The sequence below is a fragment of the Paramacrobiotus metropolitanus genome, unplaced genomic scaffold, assembly GCF_019649055.1.
Source record: "Paramacrobiotus metropolitanus isolate TYO unplaced genomic scaffold, Prichtersi_v1.0 Parri_scaffold0000053, whole genome shotgun sequence".
Taxonomy (NCBI): domain Eukaryota; kingdom Metazoa; phylum Tardigrada; class Eutardigrada; order Parachela; family Macrobiotidae; genus Paramacrobiotus; species Paramacrobiotus metropolitanus.
In genome coordinates this window covers 461,139-483,798 of record NW_026570273.1, presented here as the reverse complement: position 1 = coordinate 483,798, position 22,660 = coordinate 461,139, and the positions used below count along the sequence as shown (strand labels likewise).

At 42.4% G+C, this 22,660-nt stretch overlaps 3 protein-coding genes across 3 annotated transcripts; all 3 read right to left on the bottom strand.

Annotated features, from left to right (window-relative positions):
- Nucleotides 1-78: 78 nt before the first annotated feature.
- Nucleotides 79-9,276, bottom strand: LOC129592519 (neuronal calcium sensor 2-like). Its single transcript, XM_055488575.1, has 5 exons — nucleotides 8,798-9,276; nucleotides 3,343-3,672; nucleotides 1,379-1,449; nucleotides 1,089-1,146; nucleotides 79-591 (listed from the first exon to the last, which is right to left on the bottom strand). Exons 2-5 carry the CDS (start codon nucleotides 3,610-3,612, stop codon nucleotides 370-372), a joined length of 621 nt encoding a protein of 206 aa, XP_055344550.1. The 5' UTR covers nucleotides 3,613-3,672; nucleotides 8,798-9,276; the 3' UTR covers nucleotides 79-369.
- A 2,454-nt stretch (nucleotides 9,277-11,730) lies between these two features.
- LOC129592572 (uncharacterized) lies at nucleotides 11,731-15,525 on the bottom strand. The gene is made up of 4 exons (XM_055488638.1): nucleotides 14,758-15,525; nucleotides 13,767-14,285; nucleotides 12,625-13,103; nucleotides 11,731-11,870 (listed from the first exon to the last, which is right to left on the bottom strand). Exons 1-3 carry the CDS (start codon nucleotides 14,867-14,869, stop codon nucleotides 12,625-12,627), a joined length of 1,110 nt encoding a protein of 369 aa, XP_055344613.1. The 5' UTR covers nucleotides 14,870-15,525; the 3' UTR covers nucleotides 11,731-11,870.
- Nucleotides 15,526-15,914: 389 nt separating this feature from the next.
- LOC129592569 (melanotransferrin-like) lies at nucleotides 15,915-22,366 on the bottom strand. Its single transcript, XM_055488636.1, has 10 exons — nucleotides 21,802-22,366; nucleotides 21,105-21,389; nucleotides 20,484-20,614; nucleotides 20,170-20,427; nucleotides 19,568-19,751; nucleotides 19,009-19,355; nucleotides 18,590-18,708; nucleotides 18,390-18,520; nucleotides 17,404-18,015; nucleotides 15,915-16,805 (listed from the first exon to the last, which is right to left on the bottom strand). The coding sequence occupies exons 1-10, from the start codon at nucleotides 22,011-22,013 to the stop codon at nucleotides 16,184-16,186; spliced, it is 2,901 nt and encodes a 966-aa protein (XP_055344611.1). The 5' UTR covers nucleotides 22,014-22,366; the 3' UTR covers nucleotides 15,915-16,183.
- Between the last annotated feature and the right edge of the window lie 294 nt (nucleotides 22,367-22,660).

The window sequence follows — 22,660 nt, the reverse complement described above, 5'->3', positions numbered from 1 at the left end:
GTACCGTGTAAGTAGTCAGCGAATGTAAAAATACATAGAACTGATAAAAGTATACAAATACTGCACATATACGCAGAATCGTATCTTCATTTTCATATCCCGTATTTTTAAGAACACCGGCCGTACATAATGTTATATCCCATCGCTATAGACTATCAACAGCGCACGACGTTTATCGAATGCTAGAACCAACAGAAAGCCCTTATAAAGAACATAGATGCTTCAATGGAATCATTAAGTGACGTAGTAGGCGTAGTACACACGCCGCGGAGTACACCTTCCACAATGACGCTTATAGAATAATCTTCTTTAACGAATCAGTAGAAAAACCGCTGCTGCCGGCGGATACCAGGGGGCGTTGGGCTGGATTCACCGGGCCTTGCCGGTGGACGTCAACATCTGCATCAGGGATTTATCATTCAGGCAGCCCTCCACGAATTCCTTCTCATCCAGGATACCGTCGCTGTTGGTGTCCATTTTACTGAAGATCTGCTTGGCGCGTTCTTCAGCGCTGTGCGCGTACGGGACGCCGTTGGTGTCGTGTGCCGCTATGGATGCGCTGCTGTTCGTGCCTAACATTTCCTGAATAGCCTGCAATAAGAAAACGGTATATGTCACCATGAATACTGTACATCGAACATGACCACGAAATCACTCCTGATAAAAATTTGGCATTTTATGAACTTTTTCGTGCGCCGAGAAGAAAATGCGTCTCGGAAACGTGCGGCACAGCGCTTTCTTTAAAACTGTATTTTGCCAAAAAATTATACTAAATTATAGTGTTGATAACTTCATTAAATAAAAAAAATTTATTTCAAAAGATTTTTTTAATAGATCCATTTTAAACCAATCATTTTCAGTGAGAAATTTATGAGTTCTAGACTTGCTAGAGAAGCGTTTATACGTTATGTACACTGAAAAAGAAATATTATTATGTTAGGAACTTCCAGTTGTTTCAGCTTATAAAACGAGAAAGGAAAGAAAAAAGGTGTTCTGTTACCTCGAAATGTGCTTCTACCCAAACATCACTTTTAACAAAAAACTATAAAAAAAAGGTGTACTCGAAGATTTATGGCTTTTAGGCATACTTTTATTATTTTGGTCATTTCCGGTAGATCGATGTGCCCGTTGGAATCAATGTCGTACCTACAAAAGAAAAGAGTATACATCGGCCATAACCAGGCAGAAAAGCGGAGCCATAAATCATCCTTCGGATGTGATTGTGCGCCTTATAATGGATTGTCTGGCGCAGTGCGTCTGCTGGCGTCAACCCCATGCGCCTCGGCCGTATATCGGCATTTATCCTGGCGATGACGTCAAAGATCATCGAGGGCACAGGGGAGCCATTGTGTCTGCGAGTGATAGTGCAGCGACTTACATGCGAAACGCCCATTTGAGCTTCTGCTCCGCGGTCCCCGAGGAGGTTACGTTGATTGCGAGGAGGAATTCCTACGATGCAGGAACACATGCCCATAGTTAGTCTTCCGCGTATACAGTCAGGGTAATTGTCGCTCTTGTGTCTCAACGTGCCCGCTGGCGGTCGGACTATTAGCGGAATATAGAGTGTCTACTTGATCGCGCAACGTGAATCAATAAACATACAACCCCGGGAATACTGTGGCAGTCGGTGTATAAATGGGATACGTTCATTAGGGTTTTGATAAAAATAGCCGTGGTGTTGAGATATTAACGCGGAGTGGGAATTGGTTGTTTAGCCGGTGGTGTAAGTTTTATTGCGCTGGTGGTTATTCGAAAAAGCCCGTTACCCGAATTGCTACGTTCACAGAACTTACATCAGATTTTAATTTAATTTTCAGCAACTAAATTAATCCAGCCAAATAAATAAATGTTTCGAAAATTTTAGTATTGTGTCTTAATGCTCTTCACAAGAGTACATTATCATATAATAAAATTATAGTACTTTGTATTTTAATTAATGTCAGGAAGTTTTGTGATACTGTAAATATTTATCATCATTGGCAAATTTCAAATGTAAAATTTTCAAGTAAAAAAACGTAAATTAGAGTAAAAACAACAGTTTGTAAAAGACCTTACGGTAAAATTTTTTTCCGGTTGCGAGCGGTTCCGACTTTGTTAACGTGCCAAAAAAAATAACTGCATTGACCACAAAAAGCGGAAACGATGTGCAGCCGAAAGGCATATACAGTACTGCGTAAGCTGTTAATTGATTTAGGAATTCACAAGTGTTAACGAAAGCAATTAAAAAACCGTATTTCCTGACGAAGCTATATGTATTGACATATTTGTGCGATATTTTCGAGAAATGTTGAAGGATTCATTTAGCACGCAACTTCGCGCGTTTTTCTTGCATATTTTCACGTGAACGCTATTTATTCATAAGCTCAGATACCTGTATTTCTAATCCGGGAATACCTGTGTGACGTGTGTTGCACATGTATTTCTGTACATATTTCCCTGAATAAGCTCAGTCGAATACGAGAAACACGACTAAGCAAAGCGATTAAATATTGTATGTACCGTGGCTTTAGCAGTCGTCCGAGCGCTGACACTGACAGTACTCGGTGGGTGTCGACTGTCGAGGTTAGCCGGCCTCGGCCAGCATATGGATCAGCAGTAATTGCTGGACAAATACACAACACGATCACATTGCACCGGCTATCCGGTATCACTGCATTAAGTGCACAAACAAAGTACGACCGATCCGAAAACATGACGGACGGTGATGTTGCGGTTTCCGCTATTTATCTGACACTTTCGATCAAGCTGTTTGAAAAAATGTAAGATCCTACCGCCGCTTCTCGACGTACAGATAGTGACATAAGGTTTAATTCCTTAATTCGAAATAAAACCGATGATTGGTTTAAATCGTAATTCGTAGTAAGATGGCTTTTGAGACAATGTTGTTAAAGAAGAAAAAAAAACAGTAACGAAATAGCAAAATTAAAGTATCCAACATTAAATATTTTTTCAAGTGTTTTGACACATTATTTGTTTAGATAAAGATCTGCAGCACAATTATAAATTATTTACAGTATTAATTAGCCCTGATTGGGCTATACAGATACGTACTGAATGCATTATTTACATGCAAAAATTTTGTATCATTTTTTGTGCATTTTATGCTTTTTTTAAACATTTTTTCGAGGAAAAAAATACAGTAATAACTGTCAACCCGGAGGAATGCGGATATAAAAAGAAAAGCTAACAAGCGGCTAAATCATGAAGACAAAATTTTCCAGATTTGTTGTACGAGAATTCTGGAATAAATCGTTTTTCTTACAGGCTTAATGTAAGCATATATTCTGTACTTATTTCTTAGTTCTTCCCTGTGTAAGCTGACCGGGGCGGGTGTCACATTACCTTGAAATCGATAAAGCCGCTCTTATCTTGATCGAATGTGCGGAAGACATGCTCGCAGAAGGCCTGCGCATCCCCGCTGGGAAAGAAGACTTTATAGACCTCCACGAATTTGTGCGGAGATAATTTCCCATCGGGACAATCACGATAAAAGCCGGCATGCCATTCCCGGATCGTCGTCTCGTCGAAGGTGGTGTTGTTGCGCAGAAACTCCAGATCGGATTTGGTCAACTTCGGCTTACCGCCCTCTGTCTTACTGTTCTTCCCGCCCATGATCCCGCAGTTGGCTGGTCAACGACCACTACCGACGTGTTCACAACTGGAATGTACAGTCTGGAAGAAAAAGAACAAAATAAATTTTTCAAAAAATAATTTCAGATTAAATCCATAATAACAAAATATTTCGTCAGTATTTTACAAGCATTATTTCATATGCATACAGTGTATTACTACTGTAAAACTTCCCTACTGCGCATGTATACTTGAAGTATCATTCTAGAATAAATCAAGTTACATCAGTTTAGCAAATTTAGTGCAGAATTTGCTGGACTTTTATTTTTTTTAACAATGTCGACGCTCAGGAACAACAAGCATCAAATACTGCTAAAAATTATCGAATACAACAAAAAATGCAGTACTATTTCTGTTATCGGGATTTACTAAATAATTTAAATTTTGCTCAATATAAACAAAAAGTAAAAAACATTGCAAAAATTACACCAATTTTTTTAAAAATATTTAAATTGTATTAATACATGGGAATTTCAACAACCCCGCTTTGCTTGGTTTCGTGAATAGGTCATAGAATATTTTCACAATAAAGTCCCTCCAACAGAGGAAATAACGCTTATTAATATTTCTGTTGTGATTTTACGGTCGCTGCGTTGTAGATCGTCGGAATAACGTTTGTGCTGTTACTTCATTCAGATGCAATAAAATTGTTTTTATTACAGCAAACGGAGCTCCAGCGGCATTCAACGTGAATGCCAAACTTCAACACACACAGCTTGCCTGTCTCTACAAAACACCGGCTGAAACATAAATCCATCCAAAACGATTATAAAATGCTTATTCAGCCATTTTTGCCGGGGTGTCTATATACACAGAATCGTCACGGTTCACGGTAGCATCTGTGACGAAATATCAGCACCATGATAACACCATGCACCCGCCGAACGGGAATACCCTTCGGGCGTCAGCACGCCGGGAGAAATTCCGGTCGTGCGCGGGAAAATGAGGGTTGCCGGCGTTCGTGTAATTTATTCTCAGGCGCTATCGGCCAGCCTGGTGTTATCATTTTGGCATCTCGGTGGGCGTGCAGCTCACGTGTTGCGCTTATGCGCACTGACGTCCGAGGTCAAGGATAAGTCATTAAAGGGGAATGTCAAAATAGTAATTACATGATCTGTAGCGAAGCGTCATTAGTCACTAGTGTTGTCTTAGGCAAAATGCCTCCTTTTCTGCTTTCCGCAACGTGGATTTACCCGTGGGATTTGTCGAAAACAGTTACGTAGAATTAGATTGTTTTTCTGTGCATGTCTTTTCAACAACAAGATCAATAAAATAAAATCAACACGGAAAAGAAGATTTATATAAATTCAGCTTAAACAGTTCCTGGATAAAGTGTGGAACCAATAACAGTTACAGTAAAAAAATCTTTAAACAAATTATCCCTCTAGGTTGCTGCCACTAGCCCAAGTTTTTTTGCTGCGCAGAAACTGGTGCTTTATAGCAAAGAATAAACATAATTAAGAACGATTAAAAACAAATAAAAAGCTTGAGGAAATGAAAATACATAAATAATACACTAATAATAAATAAAGAGCGCCGGTGCAGTTATGGGTTTTGATATGCTTGTAGATTTCATCCGTTACAGCTTTAACATAATCAACTTCACCATTACTGAAAAAATTAATTTTAAAATACTGAAGTATTTTATTTGATTTAATGTATTGACTGGTTTTTCGATTATAACCAGAACGCAAAAAATATCGCTGCGATGTCGCGTATTGCAGTAACGACCGTATTAATCCAGTGTGAAATCGCCTATTTTCACCAAGCACATTCTGATTGTCCCTGGCCGTTCCCGCTCGATTTAGTTATGGGCCAACAACATCCTGCTAAACTAAACCGATCCATCGGATCTATTTCCGCCCGTCGCAGCCGTAATTCTCCACAATGGCTGTCCTCATCAGCGCACATTATTATACGACATATATCGCACTACAGCCAACCCCGGCTTTCCTACTCAGACATTCCAAGTCTGCGACCCGGTGCGTAATTTATCCGGGAAATTGATTGTCCCCTCTCCGTTCCAATCCGGAGTGGGGCTTCCGCTCGCCGCTCGCGACCGTATCTCTTTCTCATATCCGCTGCAGCGAAACGACGCATGGCTAATCACTCTCGCATCGCTTTAGCCTCGCTGGCGACCATTTATTCCCACGTTGGGCATTGTTGGGAAAATGATCCCGACGCCAGTAAAGACGCTGCGCATCGGGCTTAGCCGAAGAAGAAATGCAAATAGCTTTGACAGGGACATAATTCCGGCCTGATACTTTGCTCGACGGTTATCGGGGTTGAAGTTTCAGCGTTTGTTTTGATACATGCGCCGATAAGGCCGCTGAATCAGGGCCGCTGTCGTCAATTCTAAACAGTTGTGTATTGTGATTTTATCAGCCGTAAAATGTGCACATAATCGCGATTGTTGACTTTTTGTAGACGAGTTTACATTATGCTCGGCAAGAAGTATTACGTGAATCGAATTTCAAATAATAATTTGCATGCCGACGTCATCGTTTTGCCGATATAAAAGTTAACATTTGGCAACGAGTCATGTACAAAATTGTGATTTGTCAATAAATAAATTACGTATATCCTTCTTTTGCTCTGCAAAATATTTTTTCGAAAATGAGGAAAAAATTGGGAAATGATTTTTTTGTTTCGGCAGTATCATACATTGAAATAATGTTTCCAAAATAAATAAAAACAGATTCGGAACATACTAGCTGGTTTATAAAAAGAATCCATTAATAAAAGCAATATATCAAATTGAAATAAATTTTTTTTCAAGACAAAGGGCGGCAAATTGTAGCACGATCGGTTTGATTATTCAATGAAATCCTCAAGATAAATATTGATTAGCAATTTGCGTGGAAACGTTGTGTGTTGCATGTCTACAGCGGTGGAAAGTTGAAAAATCAACATGCCGCGATGGCTGCGTATATACTCATACACTCGTCTATGCAGCATTAAATCCGGGAGAGAAGCGATTTCCATTTGGAGTGTTACAGACCGTTACGGCTTGAAGCATCCTCCATCGGACGCAGCGCCGCGGCAATCTCCGGCGCTAACACAGTTAGCACCACTCATTCCCGGCACGGGACTCGTCAATGCACAATGGCCCGCGTTGTATGGGGCGCTCGACAAAATGTCAACATAATATATTATATAAACGCGATCTGCCAGATTATCCCGGCCCGACGGAAAGCCGGCGTATATATACGAATAAATACACGAGAATTTACTAATTGCAGTGGGTGCACTAGTGTAAATTGGAGGATGCTGTCGGGTTGCGTAATCGGACAAAAATGTGGTGTGATATTTTTAGCGCTGTGAGACATCAAGGCTAATCATTTTCACTGCCGTCGATTAATTGCGCGGAAGCGCTGTATAACGCTGCTATAGGAAATGGTGTTTGACTGCCGAGGAAGAGAGATGAACGCGCGAGATGGTTGTAAGGAAATGGATGCCGGATGGGAGTTTTATATGGCGGTTTTAAAGGAATGCTGCAGCCGGTAGCAATTAGCAGCAAATCGTTCTTGACTGTTACAGCCAGTGAAGCAATTTACACAATTTCCAGCGAATCTCACATAGTTTTCACGGCAGTTATAAATAAGAAATCCCAAAACAACTAAGAAAAAGCCAAATATTCATTAATTTAATTAAGAGCAACCAAACAAATTCTAATAAAGTTTAAAAAATTTTTTAAAGTTTAGATAACCTTTAATTTGAAGAAAAGCGCCATCATTATATAAACGGAAAATATTCGTTTTGCTGACCGTTGCTCAAAGATTTGAAGGTAAAATCCCTATCACAAAATTTTGGGGTTAAACAAATTTTCGAAAACAGATGAGCAAGAAAATTCAAATATTTTGTAAGGCCAGTGTTATGAACAGCTGGTTTGTAATATTTATTATTTATATAGAAATGGAGATCCGACAAATTCATCATAACGTTTTAGAGGAAAGTAATAATTGTTATAGGTCATCAGTTTTCTGTGAATTAAAGGCATTCAAAGCCATTTATTTCTGCCATTCCGTTATGTAAAACGTGGTCAAAATCCATTATTCCGTCATATCGATTTTATCCGCGCGGATATTGCTAATAAAGGTAGGAATATTAGCACTTGATCTGTTTGTTAAGCTGCCTCCTCCAGCGGCACTCGGACGTCAACACTGAAAAGGTTAATTCAACGGAATGATGCCACGATAGGATATAAGCACCGGTGCGTCAATAATTAATTAGCTTAATTCGCCCGCGCCAGATTATCACGGCAACCGGCGCGCACGCATTCGCTATGCAAATTAATTTTCCGAACCGGCCAGAGCCAATTTTATCGGGAGAGCTTATACAAGGGGAGAAAAAAGTCCATAATCTACAGCAAAGTTGTACCAACTGTGTGTTCGGTGCCCGGGTGTATGTATTGATTGGCCGGCGTTATTCCCAGCGGCATGATCAGCCGTTTTATCTGGCATTTTATCAATACTTTCCATTATGCTGCAACTCTGCAACCTACACTATCCGTTGACAAACGAGAAATTTTCAAGCGTAAATCTGGTGTTACAACTTACGAGTTTCGCCTCAAGAAACGTTTCTTCGTGCGGTGAAATTCGCAGGAATGGCGAAAAAATAATGAACGACGAACCGTTTTCCAGAAATGTATTCGCGATAAATAAACGCGGTTTTTCAATTCATTTGAGAACCGCATATGCCGTACTTGGGAATGGTTTGAATAAATGCTATTTACTCACATGAAAGTCTAACTTTTCTCGTGTGATGATTTACAGTCAATATAAACGGCAATAAACTATTCACAAATAACCGTACTTTATTTTTAAATACATGAACCTAATTTAATTGCAAAATTTATCAGAGTAATTACTGGAAGTCTAGCGAAATGTTTGCAATTATTCTGAAAATGAAAGTGTCCTGTTAATGTAGTCCAATTTACAGCTTCTTAGATGATGTCTAGAAAATAAAATAAAATAGGGAAACATAGGCTGCAAAAAATTTGCTTCTTAAAAAAGAACTTTTTGCGAGCAACATAAAAACGCAATAAAGTGGTTGCAAGAACTCGTTAACTGCATTATAAAACGGATCACTGCTTAACGGATCATAAACCCGCTACAATAAATCTCTACAAGAAAAACTCCGTTAATTAGACAGCGTCTTATCATACCTCCGTCTGTCTCGCTGCAGCTCTCGCAGACACACACGGGGGAGGTTAAGCACGTCGGATCCAAAAATAATCCACAGCACACGCAGCCGGATAGCTAAACACTTGTCCTTATCTTCGCCGGGTTATCTCTTCTTCAACTGGCGTTTCCCGGGACAAAAGTCACCCGTGTTAAATCAACACTCACCAAGCGAGGAACATCAACGTGAAGAACACATACAAAAATATATTTTAACAAGCGTCCAAGTATAGCAGAAAATGTGTGCATGTGTGCCCAACAGCCATAAACAACTTGAACACACGGCAGCGGCGCGGTAGTGGGCCGGAAATCACAGGTGAAAGTTGATCAGCGGCTTTTGTTATTTAACATAGAATGGATGACGCACAATGTTATAATGCGGTGTGTATTGAATGGAAGAGAAGGTATACCAGCTTACAGCAGCAGCTGACAGCGTGAGCGGTTGAGTGAGCCAGCTGTATTAGTGTATAGTGATACGGAGATAGATATTTCTCCGGCAGTGTGATACTTTTCTGTGTTGTGTGTTGCGTGGATAGCCGGTTGGCGTGTATATGCGCCGGTAACGCCTTCCGGTCCAACACAGTGGTCTATAGCGGAATTATAGGCTCGGCTGTGGCGCGTTAGCGTATTTCCGCTGCTGTGCCGGGGACGTGTAGCTGTACAGTAGGATTTATGGCTTGTTTCCGGTGCAGTGGGGGCGTGAGAACTTTCGGGCAGTGTGTTTATACACGAGAACACAGTGGTTTTCACATAAATCAAGGCCGGCTGTCAGGATGGGTTTTATCTATTTTAAGTGCTGACAAATAAAGGAACATATTGTGGAGGAAATACAGCCTAGCTGCCAAATATTACAAAGACAATTACTATTAATAATTTTTTGTTAATGTATCTCATAATAATCATTGTATGTTGGGTAGACCTAATATAATCCGTTGAATTACACCGCTACCGGTGATTAAATACAGTTTACAACAAATATTTACGATCATGTTTGGTGATGTACAGGTAATACTTGCAATGGAATACCTTATGTTTTTTCGGTTCGTTTTACGTATTTGTTAACATAAACCACCAACACTTAAGCAAACAATTAGCTTGGGGGAAAACGTTTTTTATTTCTGGGCTTCATTATGCAGTCCGCATAACGAAATACATAAAATACACTAGCACTTCTTAAATACACTAAAAGTTCACGTTGTGTAATGTAACAAGACGTGGTATATACTGTATTTTTTGTGTACGGCTGTACGTACGGATAATAGTACCGATACATCTACAGTATTTTCTCTTCTTACCGCGGCATGCATTACAATATGTATTAATTTTGGTGGTACTACTTGGTAGCCATTCTCGGTGGCCGGTACTACGTGTAATGGATGCCAAACGGTAGCGAATTGTATCAGTATTATTGTATCAGTATTATTAAAAAAGATTTGTTATCTTTTTGGCTAGCTTTTTATGTTCAATGTACCTAATCCTTGGATGCGCTCATTAAGAGCTGGGTGTAGCATGGATTTTATTGTTAATCTCGCAACATAAGTGTATTATGGTACTAATTAGTACCATAATATACGTATTAGTATTTAGTATTAGTATTTGTATTTGTACATAATCGATATTATAATACCGATTACGTACAATTGTACATCGATACATGGGTACATACAGCGACCAGTTAAATTCAATTCTTCTAGAAAAACTACGCTTTACTAAACTATATATCAACAATCGTGTGTCAATCAGTTTTATAGGTCCCATTTTATTAAAAATATTGTCCTTTCTCTAACTGCCGCACTGGTATCTGCGCAAGACTGACCACAATGACCAGCCCAAATAATTTGTGCCTGCAAAACGTTTCATCGGTACTTCGACCCTTGAAATTTTAGTGCTTAATAATTTAGCATAGACCAATCCAGAGTGTAAACTACGCGTTGGGCTTCGTGCAGCCATCGGCGGGTTCATCCGTCCCATCCAGGCAATCCTGCTCGCCGTCGCATAGCCACGACCGCGGGATGCAGCGCCGTTTATCACAAGGGAACTCGTTAGTGAAGCAGGATCCGCAGTCGGTCTCATCCTTCCCATCCTTACAATCCCGCTCCCCGTCACAATGCCAGGTTTTCGGGTAACAGGTTGCATCACAGACACGATACCCTTGCGCACAGGTCGGCTGGTCCAGCGCGCTGGGGATGGATTCCGTTAAAGGGAAAAAACCGCCGCGTTCATCGTGTTCCGTCGGCTTCATCAGTACCGTGCGGATAGTCAGACAACAAAGTAGAACAACTAGAAGAAATCCAGGAAGTGATAATTGCGTCATTATGTAAAATTTGTAATGTGCTTTATGTAATGTCAGTACTGAGTCCTGGATAATGCACAGCGCGAATGAACTGATTTGGTTCGTAAACAATTAAGCGCAGTCCATGTGCGGTAAATATTATGTGTACATGTTGGGAATGTCAAGGCCGCGATGCCGTGCGTGGAATATTTTGATTTTATCTGGAAGGTTTTCAGAAGTGTATGTATATGTCACGTTGTCTGATTGCGACGGAAGATAAGCACAATGTTGTTCATAAGCACAATGTTGTTCATTCGTTGTTCATGTTCAATGTTGTTCATCATCGTTGTCCGCGCGTTATTGATCCCTAATAGTGCGATCTTCTCCGTGGATTACGTAAGGTTCAGCGGGTTTTCTTTAACTGATTGAGTCTGATTCCATCGCTTATATAGAATGTAGATACAATATGCAGTATAAAACAATCGTAATTCAGCATGTGTAGAGCGCATCAATCATAAAAACGGGAAAATGTAGCAATGAACATCTGCATTCGGAGTGACACAGTCCGCGTGGAACGTTCTATGAACGTGGTACGCTATCGACGGAACGCGAAAACCTAGGTAGAGGCACAAAACTGGATAGAAACGGAGCGAATTGAAGAGGTCGCGCTGCGCCGAATTGTAGTGGTGCTGGCGCAAAGCGCGTTTCTTGCTTTTGAAACTGGCCACCGCTCGGGCTGTCCAGGGAGAATGGAAGCTGGAAGGTTTTGATAACCGGCGTGTTACCTGCAACAATAAACACCATGGAACTGTTCCATTGCAATATTACATAATTTATTAGCAATATGAAAAGGCTGACTTAAATTACTGCTGTACTAGCAATTGGATTAGCCGATAAGAACACCGAATGACGCAGTAAGTACTAAGAACTGCAAACTACAGACTACTGTTACTAGCACTACTATTACTAGTACTACTAGCACTACTAAATTTCAAACGCAAAGTGTGCTTCGGTGTTGCACAAAGCGCTCTCTTTTTGGAATGGCCAAACCGTTTTACGTACGATTAGCTGGATATATGGTATCGCCAAGAACCACATATTCAGCTAATCCTCCAGAACAGTGGGTGAGCATATTCGTCGATAAGTTTCTGACAATTGTGATTCGTGAGTGATACATCAGCGGCGCCGATTTGTTAACGGAGTCTGCTTTAAAAAATGTGGCTGAATTTGCGCTGAGTAAAAGAGATGCCAGGTGATCGCCAAGAGGAAGTTGCAATACGAACACCATGATACCAATTCTGTCTGCATTGGTATAAAATCGCACGACAGGGTCAGGAGCTGCCGGGTGGGTGAGTCTCACTGGCGTTGCTGCGATTTTGCCCCTGCTACAGAACGAATCAACTGTGTACGGAGTGCTATTTAGCTAGATACCCCTATTTTGCGGCGAATTTCTCAAGGACTTTTTTGGAAAGTCTAAAGTGCGTCACTGCTGAAAATGTGAAATGCGGATTAAGCGCCTAGCAGATCACAATACCCTACCTATCCGGAATATCCAGACTGGGTGGGAAAGTTGGGTCCGGTTTGGAAATAGCCCCGGTTGGGCTGCTGCCCCACGAACCGATTAATACCGAATTGCTGTCCACGACTAAAGCCCCCGTGCATGGGTCGTCGCGGCGGTGGTGGGGGACGTCGGTGGCGACCCCGGTGCGGCCGTTCGTCTTGGTCTTCAGACTCATCGGACCCGCCACCGCCAATCTCGGTGGGTTGATCAGAGTTGGCTACAGTGGTGGTATCGGCGTCGGTTCCTCCTTCCGCTGGTGCATCCGTGCCTTGTGTATCGGTATTCATTAAAGGCAGAGGTGGTAGAGGCGTCGTCGTCGTACTTGTTGTCGTTGTGGTGGTGCTGGTCGTCGTCGTTGTTGTGCTAGTAGTGCGCGCGACGGTAATCGGTTTCTGCGTGGTCTCCACCGTGGCCAACTTCTTCGGGCTTTCCAATGCAGCTAATTTTGGAGGCGCCGCTAAAGCAAAATGACAGCTCAGGATCATATAGAGGATATATGGATGTTATGCCGGCCCCTCCATCCCCGTTTCCCATGTGGTTGCTTTCAAATGGAACAAAGGGTATCGTGCTTTCTTTCTGTCCGATACGCCGTAAAATGAACAACGAGGAAAGTTTCCCAAGCCAACGTAAAATTCGCAAAACGGCATAGAGCTAACGCCTGCCCGGCGATAGAAAAGAAGATTCCAGCAAGCCAAACAACGAAGCGCTGCAATTTCTCTACGCCTCAAAAGGTTTTATAAAGCCGAAAATACGGCGATGCGGTTGGTAGGGCAAATGAAAACCGTATTGGCATTCGCAAACTGAATTTGCTGTGCGCGGTAGGGTTTTGGGTACATTTCGATAAGTGAAACTTCCTGATTATTTACCCGACGCTTCGCGCTATGCCTACGCTTAAGCGCAGCAGTTTGCACGATCGATCGTGCCGAAACGGCAGAACCTCGTATCACGCTTGTGTTTTTGAACGAGTGACGGCGCACCTTTGGTATCGTGGAGGGGCCAGCAGTTTGCAAAGCTAATAACTACTTTTCGTAGAGTTAAATTAATTACGGTAGACCTATATAAACTTATCAAAATTTATGAACGCGGTGTTCGGACCATACATACTGCTGAAGTCAGTTACCTGCTGGTGGCGCTGCCGTCGTTATTGTCCCATCCGGCGACTTGGTGTTCACCGAACCCGCTGACTGCGCGTTGCCCTTCGCATTCCCCGACATGATCACATTGGCTGTGTTGAGCACGGATGCCGAGGCCTCCGCGTTGGGATCATCCACCAAGATGTTGGCCTGGGCGGCCGTCTGTGCGTTGGCCGGTCCCTTGCTGCCCTTTTTGGTCCCGGTCAACGCCCCCGCCTGGGAAGTCGCCGCACCGGTGTTCTGTGATCCCTTGAAGGAGCTGCCTACTTCCCCCAACGGACCATTGATATCAATGGCCACGGACAACGATGTCCCCAAATCCAGTCTGGGATTCTTGGTGTCGATGCGCTGGGCCTGGGCAGTGGAGGTGGACGAGGAGAAGCCGGTATTCTGGTTCATCTTCTTTAGCTCCTCGATGGAGATCTGATGTGGGGCGCTGAAGTTGAGCGGCGTCATGGTATTAAAGGGCTTAAAAGTCAGATCGCGGGACTGCCGTATTAAAAAACCTACAAAATATGAATATTTATCCAATGAATATTTATCATGTGCACATGATAAAATCAGAATAAATAATTATTAAAGACTACTGTAGAATTATATTTGTGCTCTTGGACGGGAGCGTGTCGGGGAAAGTATGTACGACGCACCGGGCAACGGGCGACCCGTTGGCATACGTAATACTCAAGGAAAAACAGTTGGTCGCGGAAATATCGGTCAAGAGAAATGTATTATACGTTTCACTCGCCAAACCCTTTAGGCGATTTACTGCAGTAAGGGCGACCGCCCGGTGCTGCTCTTTGCAAATATTTGGATTAACAGCGCTCGGATATCTTAGTAAAACTGAAAATAACTGAAAACTTGTTGCCTTAGTTTAGCAGATTATCAGAATTTCGATTCCCGATTAAATCTTGTCTTTGAAAGCATTAAACATTTTTTTCCGATTCTCATAAATAAGCCAAAATACAGAGTGTGTCTCACCTGACAAAGAATTCTCAAGTGTATACACATTTCCGGTTTGATGCGTTTCCAGGAGTGGAAGAAATAATGTGAGAGAGATATAATACTGATAATATTTCCATTGGCAAATCATTATGAATAAAATGACAAATAAATCCGGTAAGAAGGCGCCGTTTCAGCGCGTCTGTGTTAATTCAGTAACAATCCACTGGCTGCGGCCGGCGTTAGAAGCAGAGAGAAATGCAATTTCCGGTTCGAAAAATGCGGATGATAAGGATAGAAAAATTGTAATAACAGAGGAGAATTGTGTGCAAAATTTCATGGATCGCTGGCTAATTTTCCACGCGTTATGAGTGCGACAGTGTCTTAGCAGTAAAAGTGCTGAAACATGACGCGTTAAGATCCTGTTCAGCAGGGTACTTTCTTTCGGCCTACGTTCACTGATGTTTGATTCCGCGCCACTGGCAAATTTCTTCGCCGAATGTCAGAATAACTAATGAATATTACTACAAAAACACCCAGACAACTGTTTATGTTCCATAATTATGCGTGACTCACAAGCACGTAGAATTTTATTCCGCCATAAGAAATCATGAAGAATAAAGACTTAATTAAAATAAAAATTGTAACGTAAAGAAATATATTATTTTAGAGCTTGTATAGTTAATTACAGGAAAATTCCCTCTTGGATTTGTTAAAGAATTAAATCGATGCGTCGAAAAGATGGCTAATACAGATACAGTTTGTTGACAATCGGCAATCAACCTTAAATAACGATCACAATCACCAAGTCAGTGAAAGTGTGAAACGCTCGTTTAAGCCGACGATTATGCGGAACCGGAAAAACCGAAGCATGTATGCGCGCGCGCGGTACAATGCCGCCTCCGGTAGTTTCAACACGGAACATGTTCGTACGATACATTCACTTAATTAATAATGCACAGGATGTACTGTACATGCGTTAAATGTTGGTACAATGTAGAAGTGTAAAATGTAGATACTTCATCACATTTTAGCGCCTAATGCGCAAACAACCGCTTTCCTGTTCTCCCCAGTTTTAGCAGTTTATGCGCAAGTGGGACTGATATCGTCGCACAATGTACGCCGATTTTAAATTTGTGACCGGAGATTGACCGACCCGTTCCCCATTTGGCTATACACAGTACACACAACGGCTGTTCGATCTATGGTAACTTTATTAATTACACAAGAAACAACATCAACAACGACTATTCCGCACAAATATCTCGTACGAACCGGCGATTGCATTAATGTTAGTTTTTACTGGGTACATAAATATATTCCACAAAAAAGTCCTGCAACAAAAAAACGAAATCGAAGAACCCCTCAACGCGCTACGCATTTTGGTATCAGTGGCACATATTCTCCCAATAAAATCCCGGACAAAAACGTTAATACAAAACTAAACTCCCACCGTTGACCATTCTCACAACAGGATCCTGCTTAGCACCACCATCACAAGAACACTAAACATGCCCGCCACCGCTGGGCGGGCGGCCGTGCCAGTATCAATGCACACCCGCCAGTTACTCCGCTCGGCCAGTTCCCGGTACGAACCCAGCGCCAGTCCCACGTGGGTAGTGTTATCGTCACCGAAACCGCGCAGATCATACGCCGACGGACTGAAGATGGCGTAGTGGCCGGCGGTATTGAGGGTACTCAGTGGCTGATTGCTGTACTGGGATTGCTGTTGCTGATTCTGCTGCTGTTGATAATTGTTGTTGCTGTTGTAGTACGATGAGGTGCTTTGCTGGTATTGGTTGCTCTGATATTGGTTGTTGTATTGGTTGTTGCCGCTGTTGTATTGGCTACCGCCCGTCTGGCCGGTCTGGCCGTAGAAATTGGAGGTCGAAGAGTAGGTGAGGTAGGAGTCGGTACGGTTGCGTTTGCCGAACATGTGGTAGGTCTTGCGGGCACGGTCCATGGCGCCAGAGCGCAGATCAATGCGGACGTTCTGGAAGTTGTTTATGGTCAGGTCGGCACTGAAGAGACTGCTGGCGGTCAGCAGCATGTCGGTCAAGCGGCGCTTCTCTGCTAGCGGTTTGTACCTGGAGAGATGCAAAGAATATTAATCAATTTGTACCGATTTAATTACTTTGCCGTCATGCAAATTCCGATGCAGCTACAGAAAATGCAAATTTTTATTCGCCCAAAGGCCAGGAGCTGGCCAAATTTGTGCTGAAAATAATGTAAATTTACATTTAATATTTAAATATTTAAATTAATTTAAATTACTTTAATACTTTAAATTACTTTAATATTTAAATTAATTTAAATATTAAAGAACGACTGAAACCAAAAGCGTTACAGTAAAACACTGTTTTCTCAGAATTAATTTAAATCATTATAAATAGCAGTTTAAAATTAAATCGTTTACCGGATTTGCAACTGCCAAAAATATAATACGATTCACCAATTTCCGGTGTAGCTATTTCGGTGCGTTAATTTTGACTCGAAAAACTCTTAAGCATAATACTAGTAATGTATTTATTGTTGCTTTGTTACTGTGCAATAAAAATTATTTTTTAAAGTTTTTCCTAAGTAAATTTAAATTACCGACGAAGACTCTATTTGTTTGTTACTTTATATTTATCCACATCATAATACGTTATTGGATTTTACAGAGATAGCCATCACGCGGTTTACCGGTTCGTGACGATAACGCCACCAGGTGCCTTTTCCAAATTGCAGGTATTATACGAATCAATGCCCTGCGCCGTCCCGGAATTAGCCTGTCCGCACACTAAATAGAACATCCTCCGCTGTTCATCCGGAATCTCGTTCAGCACCGTATGGGACACGAATGCCACATCCCCTTTTCCGTCGCGCAGGCAGTTCAACGCGCCCATCTCCCCGTCGTACTTATTATCTCCGCCTCGCGCACATGACTGCTCACCGCGCTCACACCGACGGCACAGCTTGGCCTTGTCGTCGGTCCACACGTTGGTATTGAGTTCGGCATCCGACAGACCCGGCAGACAGGAGTCCCCGAAGAAATCGGCCGCCGCTCGGATATTCTGACAGTCGCTGTGGCCCAATAGACCATTGCGGCGCAGCGCGTTAATGGGCAACATGAAGCCGTTGGCCTCAAAGACGCCGCTGAAGCAGGCGTGCTTTCCGCGAAGATCGTTCAGGCTGCGGATGTTGGGATCGCGGACCAATGCCACGGAATACGCCTCGTCGAAGATGGAGCTGGTGCTGCCTAGACGGTCACGGCTAACGAAGCGCTCCTGAGCAAGCTGGATGGCGTTAAAGTGGCTGTCGACACAAGAGACCAATCATATATTGAAAAGATTGTTAAAAAAGTAGAAAACTCTATGACGATAAAATTAATATATATTCACTACATAGTTCGTTAAATAAAAGTAATTATTTAGAGCAAGACTTGTTTGTAAAATATGTTACTTATCTCAGTTATGTATTAATATTGGACTAACTTAAAAGAAAATGAATATCTAGGTAATTAGAATTTATTAGAATATTACGTATAATTAAAATTAAAAAAAGGAATTTGTTTTTATTTAGTTAAACAGAGTAAGATTGTAAGCGGATACTTATTTAAGAAAACAGACTGAATTTGCGTCTTGGTTCTTCCTTAAGCAAGAAAGAACCGGTTATATATTGTTACATACCTTCCGGCGGCAACAAGGTCACCAACATCGACCATCGCAATATCCGTTTGGTTGGCGTTGATTTTAGTCAGACAGACATATGGATTCTTCACCGGTGGTTGACATTCGAGTTCCGGGCGGATGCGATGTGCCTGAATACGCAGTTTAAAATAACCCAACCATAATTCTGTTTATCGGGACCCGAGAAATAATAAATTTACCTGGAATGCTAGCTTCATTAGGCCGCATCGCTCCAGCTCCAGAGCGGAAGTGGTGCACAACTTGGCACGTGCGGACGCACTGCAGACTATGGGATCCTCCAGATACGCTTTATACGCACCTACACGAAGTAAAGAAAATATTTTAAAATCCCATTATTTTGTTTTCCTGTAATTACGATAGTTTTCACTTCAGCATAGTCGGATTGTTCAAGGGAATATTTTGGTCTCCAAAGCAATTTAATAAACATCAAGCATCAACCGGAGGTTGTACGTGCTTTGGTATAAAGGGCAATGCTAAATTATTTAGTAATTAAATCTCAAGTTTATTGACATAATTATCTAATTAGTGGCGATTTATGATTGACCTGCTTATACTATTTATTTACAAATCAACCTTTAATGTACTTTTATCGTTTTACCCAAATGATTATCCACCGTTAGCACCGTATCAAACTTGAAATTGACACCAGATGGCTGTGCATTATTCCGGTAGCTGCCCACAAAGAAACTGGGACTGGTCAGCCACTGTGGCCGCTGCTGGCCGCTGGACTGGTACGACAGATGGATTTCCCAGAATTTCTGTGCCGCATAGCGGGCATACTGGAAGCTCTGTCGCGTGATCCACAAGCTGGACGGGATCCGCCCCACATGACACTCCGTCCACGATTCGTCCAGCATCCGCGCCTGCCCGGCATAACCGCCGCCGCCGCCCGTGGCGGTGCCGCGCAGCGGGACTGGCTGTTGGTTGGGGCATAAAATCTGGTAGCTGCAAACGAAACACCAATAAATAACCACCAAAACTATGACAAGAAGGCAGACATTAGGGTTGCCGCCCTTTGAAGATGACGAGCCAAGCGAGTTTTAAGTAATCAACGCCTAAAGTGGACTACACCATGGCTTGATTTTCAAGGTGCGTTCGACCAAAAATCTTCGGATCGCTCGCTTGGTAAGGTCCGTGTAATGGTGATGGTGACTTACTTGTCAACATTGCCCATTGTACCAAGGGCATCGCGCAAGACGGTGGCCGAGACGAAGGCCACATCAGCGTTGGGGTTCTGCATGAGGCAGTTGAGGGAGTTATCCGGCCGCTGCGCGACCGTTGCAAAATGCGGACACGTGCCACCGCCGCCGCATAATGTGCAGAGGCGCCGGTAGCGGTTATCTGCAACAAGCGTTTAATACAGGCATCTGTTCTATGCAAATAATTTCCGACCTATCCCAACTTGAGTACCAAGCTCTATATCAGAATAATTTTCTCCTGCTAACATGCCGCTCGCTACCGCGCTGACATAGCAAACACCGACTGTTTTCAATAACTTAATTTCGATTCATAATTCTCGCGGCTATAACCAGACACTACAGCTTTAAAATTTGTTTAGGAAGTGTACAGCGCTTTTAATTATACGAGTAACATTTTTCACTGAACACCAAATTACTTGAAAATCAAAACTGGCAGTCAAAGAATTTTTTCTGTTGACGTCATGGCCCGTTTTATTGTTGGCTATTCAACAAAGTCATTCTTCCGTTTAGACGCGTTCTTCCGTACACGCATTTCGCCTGGAAAAAAACGGATAACTTACTTTCTTCGTCGGTGTAGTTGCGATTATCATAGGGCGCGCACATCTCTCCAAAGTACTTCATCATCACATCCATGGTATTCTCATGGCATTGGGGCTGTGTCAGCTGATTGGCGTGGCGTGCGAGATACGAGGCCACCAAGTCCCAGGTCACCGTGTCGCCCACCGAATTAAAGCAGGCACGTCTTCCGCGCAGCTGACTGATATCGGTGATGCCGCTGGTGGTGCGGACAATGGCCATAGCTTGGTCTTCCGCATCCACTGTTGAACAATATGACGTGAAAATGGTATAAATGGGAAAGCAGTAAACGACTTACGCTTATCACGACCGAAGGCTTCCGCCACCACCGCCTGCAGACCGAAATCCTTCTCGCCCACGTAAGCTTCACCCGGTGTCACCAGGACGATATCGGCAATGTCGTTCTTGATGAAGGCCATACATTCCAGCCTAATATTAATAAAGAATGCGTCAAAGCTCATAAATCGTACAAACAACGTTACATAACAACTAAACTGCGTTCCGCAATGTCTGGTTTAGAGCGTAATAATCATTAGCTTAAGTGCAACCGTGCTCTTCTCGCGACGTTATACCGTATAGCTCCCCACTGATCTGTGAGACAATAACTACTCCATCAAAATGCATGATACATGCATCGCCCTGCACAAATAATCGGCTACAATTTTTATGGGTGCGTTCGAACCATAAATCGACTTCGGCATATCGTATGATAAATTTCATGAATCTAATGTTTTTCTCATACCTGCTTGCTTGCAAATCACAAGCCCGTTTTTTTTTTTTTTTTAAATTAATGAGCATCTTAGAAACGCGAATTGACATAAATTATTTTGATGTATAAGATGTCTTAAGCTTGACTGGCTGAATTCTTTCTGTTAGCGTCTTAACTGAGCTTGTAATAATTTTTTGGCAGTAGCCTTACTTGTCAACAGCTTGCACACAGCTGTATTCGAAGCGCTTGAATCCGACGTTGGTCTGACGGGGACTACGGTTAGCGTAGGCGTTGAGTAAGGGATCGGGAACAGCGGAACGCAGATTCGGACTGTTCTTAATATCATAGACCATCTTCTGGCATTGTTGCTGCTCGCTGACGTCCACCGTGCAGAAACGTAGCGGTATTACGCCGGGCGGCAGATTGAAGAGGCTCTGCTGGCCGCTCACTTGCCATTGCTGCTGATCACCGGTATTGTACGATCCGTATGTATTGCTGCAAAGATGCATAAGCGTTAGGAATTAATCAATCGGGGCTGGCTTATTTGCCAATGACATAGAGCCATGACTCACACACCGATAAAACAAATTAATTTATTAGCGTAAATAAATAAATAAATTTCTCACATTGTCATAGAAAAATTTGCTATTCCGCATTTAAACAGGTCAAAACTGATATTTCTTTTTTAAATAAAAGACTCTACATTTACGGTATTCTTACGGTTAGAGTTACGTTGGAGCAAACTTAGAAAATTAAATTACAAAAATAGAGAGCTATTGGGCCAATAAATAAAATAACGATGAGAGAAATAAAATATACAGAAATTTCAGAAATGATTTAGTGCAGAGATATTTACTGTGTGATTATTAATTAAAGATCTTTTACCGAAGCCGACGACTGTTCTTACCCGGCATTCTGTTGTTGCTGCTGATTCGACCACGAATTGCTGCCGCCCTGTTGTTGTTGAGCATTCTGATTATAACCGTACGATGACTGTGTGGGATTCTGATTGGGATACTGATTACTAGGATTATATTGATTATACTGGCTATTATACTGGGCGGACACCACCGAAATCAGCACGAATAATCCGCAGAAAAATCCCGGCGCGCGCCGCATTTTCCACACAAAAAATAAATGCCAATCCGAGATCACCAATATTGACCTTTACGAGGAATAAATGAACTGCTATGTAAGTCGACAATTAATGGCGGATCACAATGGAAGAGTCAAACGGAAAGAAAATTGGGTTAGACTCGTTAAAACACTGTGCCAGAGTGCTTACGGCCAGTCAGCTTGTAAATGTCTCAGTTTTGGCGTAATGTAGTGCGAGCCTTGATGATTGCAGGTAAGAACAGAAATTCACAGATAAAGCATGTATGCGTGTGTGTGGATATTTTATGTTCGACAGTTTACTCATGCGCATTTATCGCCCGGTTTTCAATGCTGGGGAATTCTGGCCGCGGCGATAAGCGAGCGCGCGAGCTCTAGCTGCCCCTCAACCACGGTGTGAATACAATTGTTTACCTTGACTGTGTGTGTGTAATACACACTGTATAAATGGCGATATGTACAGATAGACCTCTGTACAGGCCCAGGTAGGATTAGCTGGTCTTATCAGTGGCGCTGTGTTAGAATTTCTCAGGATAAAAATGTGGGTCTGAACATACAGCAAACTACCAGCGTGTTTGGATTTATTAGTCATTTATTCCGGCCTCTGCATAATTGTTCAGCATTGTTTGTTAGCCAGCTGATAACGCCGGGGC